Below are 11,780 nucleotides of genomic sequence, written 5' to 3' on the forward strand. Positions count from 1 at the left end.
TATGCAAAGGAAAGCTAATCGCTTATCAAGGTTCATATTGATGCTTTTGCTTGTTTTGGGTATTCTTTGCTTTTGTTTTCTGGTTGTTTGTGTCTCCTTTTGGCTGTAATATACTAGGGTGGAGCTCTTGGCACATTCTTTGCTGCTAGTTCTGGTTCATCTAGCAGACTTCATTGATTTTTGTGTGTATGTAATGCATACATATATAGATGTGTGTATTTGTATTTTTATTTATTTATATTTAAATATATATATATATATATATATATATATATATATATATTTATTTATTATACACACACATGTATATAATGTGTATATATATTCAGCGGATATAAAAAGTTTACACACCCCTGTTTAAAATGCCAAGTTTCTATGATATAAAAAAATAAGACCACAGTAAACTATTTAAAAACTTTTCCCACCTTTAATGTGACCTGTAACCTGTACAGTTCAATTGAAAAACAAGTCTGTTAGGGGAAAAAATATAAATAAAAAATGTACAATAAGCTGGTTGCATAAGTGCGCACACCCTTAAACCAACACTGTGTGTGCGCACACCCTTAAACCAACACTGTGTGTGCGCACACCCTTAAACCAACACTGTGTGTGCGCACACCCTTAAACCAACACTGTGTGCGCACACCCTTAAACCAACACTGTGTGTGCGCACACCCTTAAACCAACACTGTGTGTGCGCACACCCTTAAACCAACACTGTGTGTGCGCACACCCTTAAACCAACACTTCTTTTGAAGTACCTTTTTAATTACAACATTCGGCCTTCTTTGATAGGGATCTATCAGCATGGCACATCTTGACTTGGCAATATTTGCCCACTCTTGCTTCCAAAAGTGCTCCAAATCTTGTCAGATTGCGAGGGCAGCTCTTGTGCACAGCCCTCTTCAAGTCACTCCCACAAATTTTCAATTGGGTTTAGGTCTGGGCTCTGGCTGGACCATTCCAAAACTTTAATTTTCTTCTGGTGAAGCCATTCTTTTGTTGATATGGAGATGTATGGTTGGAGTCATTGTCATGTTGAAAGGTGAGATTCATCTTCATTTTCAGCTTAATAGCAGACATCTGAAGGTTTGGGCCAAAAGTGACTGGTATTTGGAACTGTTCATAATTCCCCTTACCTTGACTAAAGCCCCTGTTCCAATTGAAGAAAAGCAACCCCAAAGCATGATACTGCCACCACCGTGGGGATAGTGTTCTTTCGGTGATGCAAAGTTTTTGTGCCAAACGTATCCTTGGAATTGTGGCCAAAAAGTTCAACCTTGGTCTCTTCAAACCATAACATTCTCCCACGTGCTTTTGAGACGCTTGATGTATTGTTTTGCAAATTTTTGCCAGGCCTGGATGCTCTTCTGTGTAAGAAAAGGCTTTCGTCTTGCAACCCTACCCTATAGTCCAGACATATGGAGAATACAGGAGATTGTCACATGTAGTACACAACTAGTTGTTGTCTTCCGGCTTTTCCCAGTTAGGGGTCGCCACAGCGAAACTCCGGTCAGCTAATTGACAGTAGATTTTCATGAATGCCGAGGTGCCAGCTCGACGTTCAACCTTCAGCAAAGGCACGCCCATTTACTCATGTCTTTCAAATGCCCACCCAACCGTGGGGAGGACTTGCAGACTCCATACAGAAGGCACTCCCTGCACTCTAGCTGAGAATCGAACAGGAGAACCTCTTGCTGTGAGGCAACAACGGTACCGCTGCACCACCGCGGATGTAGTACACAACTAGTACTTGTCAGAAATCCCTGCAGCTCCTTCAGTGTTGCTGTAGGTCTCTCGGCAGCCTTCCTGACCAGTTTTCATCAGTTTTGGAGGGACGTCCAGTTCTTTGCAATGTTACTGTCCCATATTTTCTCCACTTTTTGATGACTCTTCACTGTATTCCATGTTATATCCAATGCTGTGCAAATTTTTTTTTTTGTACCCTTCTCCTGACTGATACCTTACAACAATGAGATCCCTTTGATGCTTTGTAAGCTGTCGGCAAACCATGGCTTTTGCTGTAGTAGGCAAACGAATAAATATCAGGAAAATCCTATTATGACAGCTGAACTTTATTTGGGATCGATCAGTCTAATTGAGGCAGGTGTGTACCCAAGAAGACTGAATGCTGTAATTAAATCAGAAGCAGCTTCACCAAAGTATTCGTTTAAGGCTGTGCACACTTATGCAACCAGCATATTGTACGTTTTTTATTTTTTATATTTTTTCCCCTAACAGATTTGTTTGTTTTTCAATTGAATTGAATTGTACAGGTTATAGGTCATATTAAAGGTGGGAAAAATTTTGAATGATTCATTGTGGTCTCATTTTTTTATATCACAAACACCTGGCATTTTAAAAGGGGTGTGTACACTTTTTTATATCCAATAAAAACCCTGAAAGAGGGTTGCACTTAATAGATCAGATATTAATACCCATGCAGGAGATACTTGGAAGAAAAGCAGTAGTGGTGAGATGTCAAGGTAGTGAAATGTTAGCCTGACAGAAATGTCTGATTTTTTTATCTATAGGATGCCAACCATTGGGCAGAAATAGTAATATAAACACACAGATTGAGATGGTACAGCTGTAACAGCTTGGTGAAAAATTCATTAGAAATGAAGGTTCAGGAGTGTACAAGAGTCTTGGGTGGATCTTGAAGGCAGAGATAAGGGCCTGATTTGGGTGTGTGGGTGTGTAATACACATATAAATGCTGTTAGATGCACTGTCTCCTTGTATAGAATGATAACTTTTTTTTCTTTTTCATTTGACAGTTTCCTACAGTTATAACTTTAAATGTTGGTGGACAGATATACACAACAACAATCGCTACATTAAAGAAGTGCCCAGAGTCTAAACTGGCCAACATGTTCAATGGTTTACCAAAGCTAAGGACAGATGCAGATGGAAGATATGTGATTGATAGAGATGGGACATACTTTAAGTATGTTCTGGAATATCTCCGTAGTAATCAAATTCCAACTCAGCACATCCAGGAAATATACAAGGAGGCAGTCTACTATGAGATAGAAGCTTTGATAAAACAATTGGAAGATACCCCACAAATATTTGGAGAGCAGGTTGGGAGAAAACAGTTTTTATCACGTGTTCCCAACTATGGTGAAAATATTGAAGTCATGATTCGCATAGCCAGGGCAGAAGCAGTTGCATCGCGTACGTCCAGTGTCGTGGTGTGCATAGTGAAGACTGATGAGGATTATATTCGATGCAGTGATATTATTAATGGGACTGACAATGACAAAGTATCTGTAGTTACATTTGGCCCTTGGAAAGCATCCCCTTCTGCTCCAGATCTTTTGGATTGCATCAAAATGGACATAGAAGCAAAAGGTTACAAGATCACTTGCATACCCTTTTCTACAGAGAAAGGATTCCGCTTTACTAAGACACAAGACTTCCTTTACAAGTTTGTGTTTACCTGGTGGTGAAAAATTTCTTAAACCTGAAGGAATTCTTTTACTTTACGGGTTTTAATTAAGAAGGGCACCATTGGTATCTTTAAAAACTGCCAAGAACATTATTGTACAAGGTATTTTACTAAGGACATCAAACAGTATGACTAAGGTTACCAAACTTTGTTTACCTTGTTGCAAGATTTAGAGCTTTGAGTCTGAAGTATTTTACTGGTATGTTAATATTTATTCTGAATTCCTAAATGTAAGCATAGAGTGCAGTGTTCTCTGTTGCCACGGTATGTTGCATATCATTCGGTATCCAACATGTTTATACTCGCTGAAACTAGTCCAGCTTGATGGAGATCATGTGCAAGATTGTTGGGCTAAATTGTATTCCACATTTACTGTATTTATTTTAGTTAATGTGCAAAGTATTTGAACACTGTACATTTTTATAAAAGTTCTCATAATGGCATTTTAAATGGAGTATCTCCATTTTTTGAGAATATGGACAATTTTTAAAGTTTTTAGCTGAGGACATCTGTTCATGATAGCCCGGGCCAGTGATTTTAGAACTCTGGTGTCAAGGACAAGTGGATCTTAATTTATTCTGCCATCATTTAAGTAATTTAACAGAGATGTAGTTCCAAACCAGACCTTCGATTGTTCAAAGCTATCACTGGAGAAGTCATTTTATTTTTATGTAGGACTACAGGACATTGTATCTGCTTTTCCAAGGGCAGGGCAACACGTGATATGATAAGAAACGTAGTGAGACTAGCAAAGAGTGGTTCTTGAAGACATTGAAAAAGTTCCAGTAACCAATAAAATAAGTTCCAGTAACTCTCTCCTGTCACTTTGCACCCCACCCCCATCCCAGCAGTTTGGGTTATTTTGAGTTTTAGTTTTCGTATTAAATCCCAGCTGTTTTTCTCACCCTCCAAGTCCCTGAAGGGTCTTTATGGCAATTCTCTCCATGTATATCCACTGCTTTTGGTTTTAGAATTCTTAACGCACAAAACTTTGGGCTGTCTTACACAAATATGATAAATTGTACCAGTTCCAAAAGTTAATTCTTGGGCACCTCCTTTGATCATTTTTATTGAAAGTGGCTAAATATGTCTGGTGTGTCTGTACCATTAGATGCAACCTTAACCACACATGCCACATTCAGTGGTTTCCCTTTGTGCATCTGTGTGTGGACCAGTCCTAGAACTGGTGAAGCTGAACTAAGGCATTTGTAGCTCGCCATAAAATACCATTGCCATTCAGGGACTCTAGCCTGCCCTGTAGCAATTTTTGTAGGACTCCTTGTAAAATGAAAATTGATGTTAAACATGGCTGTAGCTTCTTCATTCTGTTCCAGAGCCATTTTTTTCCAGGGGTATCACTGCTGCAATTATCCAGTGCTGTAGCACCATTAGGGCCACCAAGGGGAAGATTGATAGTTTCATCTGTATTGATTCCTCCCTCCTTGATCCACTGCAGTCCCACAGATCTCCCATTGTTGCTTCACCCATCACTATTACCTTTCACCGTATTTAGAATCTGAATTCTATTATCATGCCAAAATTGTTTTTGACACTTCTGTTAGGCAACTAGCTTGACTCCACATTACTTCACATAACGTGAAAGGAAATCAGTGGGATGATGTGTGGTGGGGGTCTCTGTCTGCGAGGAAAGTCTTAGAAGCTCTCATGGGTTACCCCATATACTGAAGTGAGAGGTTAGCTTGCTACAAATTGAAAAGTAGCAACTGCCACATTAGAGGCTTAATTTCTCCTGAGCTATGCATGCCATGACTGCTGTACAAGGAAGGAGACTCCCATGACATTTTGTGAGCTTTGCACTTTTTCCTGCCCCTCTTCTCGGGCAATACCACATAGACCATCCTAACAATGACCTATGTCTGCTAAAATATCAGTGTAGACATTTATGAAGTCCCTGCATATTAATTAAGAATTTTGAAGTTAATGTCCCCAATTTCCTGACTACATGGCTATTCATAAAAATCCTTTACCCTTGTTTGAGTAGGCAAGCGTGAATTTTTCTTCCAATAATCTGATTAAGTATGTCTGATTCAGAGTTCAAGAACTGAAGCTCTGCGATTAAAAAAAAGAGAAGCTGTTTTACAAAAACAAGGTTGCGGTTGCAACTTTAATTGCACAAGTAGCGACACCTATCCTCTTGAATTCCTGCATTAGAGTGAAACATTTGTCATCCTAATTTTAAACTATATCGGGGGAGGGGGGACTTTTTGGCAGATATGTGAACTTGACAAATTATGTAGCGGAGCTGATTGTGATTTACTTGTCTTGTGTGCTGTTGCATGATGCAAAAACTCCTGATGCAAGCAATATTGTGGAAGGGAAAACTGGAATATTGGAGGGAAATTACCAGATATGAAAAGCAAGAGGAGTTCATGCATGTGCAAGATAAATTATGTCCATAAGCCCAAAAGCTGTACAGGAAATGGACAGAAGGGGTCAATATAATTTTGAGATGTTACTATGCTATTTCCATCAAAACCATATTTTAATGAAGCCTTAAGTGCACTAGGGATTTACATTTCAGCGTGTGAATTTTTCCTCTAGTTATCAGCTGGCTCCCGTTTTTAATGTTTAGTCATAATCACGCAATTTGAAAAAAGCTGTTTTAAGTTTGAAGAGAAATGTTTTAAGTTTGTGAAGGAAATTAAAGTGTATTAATGGTAAATTTAAGTGTCTTGACTGCGTTTTTTGTTAGCTATATGAAGCATGCAGACTTTTGCCTGATTCTGACTGTAATTATACAAATGGCCGAAGACTGTCATTTTAGAATGGTTTCATTTTTTTGTTGTAATTCTAGGATTTTCATCTACATTAAAGTCAAAAAAATCTGTACTAGATTTGCTGAGATCTGTTTATGTATAAAACTGTTTGGAATCGCAACATTCTGTTTTGTCCTGATATAAAGTTAGAGTACAATGTTGGGTTTTTTAGAGCAGATATAACTTTTCTGGGTTATTCTGAATGACTGCTCGGCTTAAAAGTGGCTATCATGGGAATAATACAGTCACAGTTATTGGATCTTTCTCCGTTTGCTCTAGCTTCCTTAAGATTGCTGAAGCTATGGTGTGGGTGAACAAAAGCTGTCATTGCCTTCCCCTTAGACACTGTAATAATGTAACTGGATCTTGATTCTAAACTTTGACAGCAGTCCCATTTACCATATAGTGGAGTAGTATTGTACAAGCAAATTACCATTCATGGTTAAACAATGCACATCTGTCTAATAATTCAGAGTTACCAGTGATCCCTATTTTAGTGGGACTGTCTTGAGTTCAGCAGACCAATTCCAAGACCTGCATTCTCTCTCAAAAAATAAATAAATCCCGTTTGAAGTTGGCGAACTCCCTGTTCTACTATTCCGCATTGAATAGAAGTGGTTCTGCTTTGCAGTTTTTGATTGGCTGGTATACCAACCAGTTAAAAAAAAATCACAAAGCAGAGCCACTTCTGTTCAGTGTGAACAGCGGCTCTGTTTTGCTGTTTTTTGATTGGCTGTAAACTATAGTTGCTGTGGTACAGGGTTTGAGTACCTAAGCCTTTATTTACCTGCTACTTGACCGTGAGCAAATCACTTAACCAGACAGTGCTTGGAGGCATGGAGGCAGTTGGGGATTTGGGTTAGGCTTAGGCTAAGGCTATCTTATCATTGCATCTCTTCATGGGTGATAAAGAAATATGCCTATGTTGGGGAAGCTTTTACAAGAGTAGTACTCTTGGAGTAGTATATTCCATCTGTGATGTTTAGCCCTATGAATCTATAAGAAAGTGCCAGTGTCTTTTATGCTAACGTTTAGCACAAACGTCAGCAGCCTACTCAAGCACCCATGTGATCAAGGATGCCAGTACAAGACTATCAGCAATTCTGCCTGTTGCTGTTGAGTTTCTCATGAATTTCCTGAATGCAAGCTTTGCCATAACATTACCCACAACCACCAATTTAATTTTGTGTTAACATACTGTTTACATGTATGACAGTTGGTGCAAAGGATTAACTCTGAGCCATTAATAAGCAACTTCCTGTGTCCAGAAAACAGTTTAATTTCTTTTCACCTTCATTGCCTGCTGTATGATCAAGACTCACAACCCATCAGAACTCCTGGGTCACCCCTGAAAGGGAAGAGCTGTATCCAATAGGATAATGCAGTCAACAAAAGTTAGCAAATAAATAAATACTGAAATATGGATTACAGCTGTGGTTATAGCTTGGTATCCATGTACAGTAGTGTCTGTGTGTCATAACAGTGCCGAAAAATCATGTGACCAAAGGGGAGTTTCTGGGATCTTTCACAGGTACGTACATTGAGCAAAATGAACAGCTTCAGGTGAGACTTCTTTATTTTCACAATCTTTATATTAAATTGTGATTTGTATATTGTAATTAATACAAAATGTAAAAATACATGTAGATCTCCTCTTTAAGAGGTGTATGCTTAATTGGTTTTAGTTTGGTCTCATGATACCTCCTCAGGTCCTTCTTGAGTTCGGGCCCAATATGTCTGCTCAGGACCCTTCCCAAGCAGCTGCCGAGCATGCTCCTTCAGAATTGCTTATGACCTTTGTCATTGTATTTTTGTGCATGAGGAATTCAGTGACTAAAACCTCATTTACCGGACTATTTCACTCCCTGATTATAATATGGAATAACTTTACCTTTTCCTGACTACCATGAAATTCTACCTTGTAAGTCCATTCCTAAATTCCACAACACCAAATTCATCTCCCATCTTAAACTAAATTACTATAAACAACTATATATTATAGTGCAACTATATATTATAATACTTATTATTCCCACAGGCAATCATGTAAAAACCCTGAAAAATATCCTAAACTGATCTCTCATACAGTTTCTGATAAAAAGATAATCTTAGGTAACGTTAATTTCGATTGGATTATCTCCACAAAATATCCATCAACTAGCCTCAACCTATTTGACTTGGTCCATCTCATTTCCTTCCCCACATGTTATAACTATCCCAAACTGTGGCTCAATTCTCAAAGGGATACTGGTGTCTGATTTCACCAAGTATAGCTCCACCGGCACCCTCTCTTGATTCCCTCTGTATCCACCTCCCTGTACATGCAAACAGTCTCCATATCCATAATGTTAAACAGTACTTAGAACTTCCTCTGTATTCCTTTATTTTTCTAAAGCTTTAGATGTAGTCTGTCACCAAAAACTTTCCCTGCTTAACTGTACTCCCTAGGGCTATCACAATCCACACTACTATGGTTTAATAACTACTTAATTGATAGATACCAGTCTGTTAAATGGCTTTCCACCTTGTCTGTCAATACTGGCATGCCAGAGGGCTCCATTCTCAGCCGTCTGCTCTTCAATATTTTCACTAATCTACATAAATTCTATATTTTCACTAATCTACATAAATTCTTTCAGCAAGCTTTTCTCACATAATATGCTTATTCTACCCTAAAATGCACATCAGATTATTTCCTATGTCTTCAGAGAATTATGAAGCGTTTTGGCTGTGAGATAATCACCTGCTACTAACCCCCCAATGTTAAATTACCTGTTTTTCCAAAATCCTATTTCCATTAAAAAAAACTTCTTCCTTAAATATAATAAAGCTACCTCGCATATAAAACATGACCATCTAAAAATTTGATTTACAAATCCACAGTAGCATTGGGAAAATCTAGATACCCTTCATAGAGTAAAGAAATTCCTTACAAACTCTGTCAAGGTAACACTAGCTGCCACTTACCTGTTGCCCTCTCTCCTGTATGGAGCCCCTTTCATGACAAGACCTACAAACACCCCTTGGATCTAAACTTGAACAATATTACAACAAAGGTGACATATGCTTGCAAAAAAAAAAACCTTACCAGACCTACCACTGTTTAGCACTAAAACACTTAACTGGCTTGAACCTTTTTACAAACTTTCTTATATCTAGGTCATCTTAACTCTCAATCTATACCCACATTGCCTGCTCGGCAATTAGCCCCATACTCCAAAACATCTCCTGTGGTCAAATGAAACCACTTAACATCTACAAACCACAGAGCACTGCTGGGGTGAGTCTCTGCTCCAGTAGTGTAGCTAGAACTTTGATACAGGAATTTTATTTCATCAGGTATATCACACCTTCATCTCTTCAAACTATTAAGACTTCCTGTCTGCCTCTTGGCTTTGTCTGTGCTCCTTATCTGGGACATAACTTCTTACATGCTTCATCACCCTTTTATTCGTCTCTCTTTAAAGCACTAAACCACTTAACTTGCATAAAGCCTGCGATGAAAAGGCCATTTGCTCAGTCTAACTTAGTCAGTAAATTGTTAGTCATGCAAAGATAGAATAGTGAGCAAATGACAGCAGTATTATTTTCTTCCACAAGCTGCTCTCATATCCACCATTTATAACTACTTTTCAGTTTGAATGATAAAATCTTTTAAAAACAGAGCCGCAGTAATGCCTTTCAACTCTTATTTGACACTAACATATTTGCTAGCACTGTCCTACAAACACATTCACTGTCTACCTTAATGCCTCCTAGTATTCAATACTTGCCTTCACTTTCAAATTTTCTGTCTTTGTGCTCAGTCCTGCTCACAAGCTTTATAATGAATTGGGTAGATTTTCGGTGACTGAGAATAGAATCCCCTTAAGTGGCAAGGTGAACAGCACCTCCTTGCCCACACCACCCTAGTGTGCTGCAGCTTTTGAGTAAGCTTGGCACAGAACATTTGGTTTAATTTCTTTATATGAAGTGGGGGATGGGGATTCTTTTTCAAACGGTGCCCTAAGCACCCACTTGGTCGCCTAGGTATAAGGCAGCAAAACAAAGTCATGTGCATAAATTCACACTTTTATATACAGGAAACATTTTGATGGAAGCAACATTTTTTTCCATATAGTTTTCAAGTTATCTTAAATGTTTTATTTTTCTGCAAGATATTAACTTCTAGTATGTTTTAAGAATTTCTATCTCAATAGATATCTCAACTATGTTTGAATACAATTCTGTACTGAAAATATTGGTTTGAGTGGCCCCATGGCACAGAGATAAAGCCTTTATTTGTGTCCTAGATGACCCATGTTAGATTAGGAGCCAATGTCTGCTCCCCTATCCTGAGGTGAAGGAGGCAACTTAGATTCACAGCAGTAAACAACATACAAGCCTGATGAGCTCTGTACTGTAAAAGATGTGAGCTTCTTTGTCAGGATGTTGCATGTGTGCCATTAAAGCATTGTCCAGCTACAACGTCTGAACCCCTTTCACCCACACACACAAGGATAAGCTGTGCAACAGACAATATAGATGCCCTTTCATATCCCTGTTGCAGTATTCCTTGCATTAGGGATTCCCCTGCCAGAGGTAGCCCAATATCCGGCCAGTATGCCGAAGCCTTAGGTTGTTAAAAGGACATCCTACTTCACACGTATGCTTCATTCATGTGTAGGAAATAGTGACATGGATGTAGCTTCCTCAGAACTACTTTGCCACCAGTCCAGCCACCACCTTTGATCATTGGTTTGAAAGTTCCTTCTGCTGCTGGTTACCAAGCTGTTGTAACCCATTGGGGTTTTTCTTATCTTGCCTTTTACTTTTTGTTGTAAGTTTACATACCCTCCAGAAAGGGGAAACTAGCAGTATGGGAGACATATTCACCACAAGTACTGTCAGAAGCAGTGTTTTGATCAGGTGCTTCTCACAATTCTAGGCCATACATTTTGTCCCTAAAGCTCTTCCTAGTTATCTAGCCTTATTTTTCTACATGGAAAATCAACCTAAAGTTGTTGGAGCAGGTGCAATGGCAGAATTGTCCCAGCCCAAGCGTCATCAGGCTAAGATGATGAGAAAAAGTTGGATCGGATTCTACTGCTATACAACCTTCCCCAGATGTCTTTCTCAAGGCTGATGAATGGCGGATCAAATTTTTTTTTCCTTCCACAACCACTTTGGAGGCCAGCAGGGATATGGGTTCTCACACATCCCAGGAGGCTTCTGCAGATGTTGTTTTCAGATGTTCAGGGGGAAAGCAGCTGATGTATGAGGGACCGAGGGGTACTCTGCAGACTCTTAGGAGATTCCCACTACATTGGGTGTCAGCAGGGGTCTGAACTTCCTAAGATGTTTAGGGCTAATGTCCTTTTAAAGACCAAGCATGTTTCCCCTGCCTCGAAGGATACTCTGCATGAATGGCAGGATTTTACACTGCGGTTGTTTAATGCTCTCATGGCTTTGAAGCCCCCTCGGGGAGTCTCCTGCCCCTACTCACTCCTTTACTTCTCTTAAGAGGTCCAGGGAGCAGGATTACTCTAAGGACTTGGACTCTGAATCTTT

General features: G+C 39.2%; 1 protein-coding gene across 1 annotated transcript in view; it reads left to right on the plus strand.

Annotated features, from left to right (window-relative positions):
• The window catches only part of KCTD14 (potassium channel tetramerization domain containing 14), a 28,861-nt gene extending 22,725 nt beyond the window's left edge, over window positions 1-6,136 (plus strand). Inside the window, exon 2 of the mRNA XM_044073338.1 lies at window positions 2,780-6,136. Within this exon, the coding sequence (XP_043929273.1) occupies window positions 2,780-3,454 (675 nt within the window). The 3' untranslated portion in view covers window positions 3,455-6,136. The remainder of the gene's footprint in view (window positions 1-2,779) is intronic.
• Window positions 6,137-11,780: the final 5,644 nt, after the last annotated feature.

Source organism: Protopterus annectens, chromosome 5.part1, assembly GCF_019279795.1.
Source record: "Protopterus annectens isolate FY-2018-M chromosome 5.part1, PAN1.0, whole genome shotgun sequence".
NCBI lineage: Eukaryota > Metazoa > Chordata > Ceratodontiformes > Protopteridae > Protopterus > Protopterus annectens.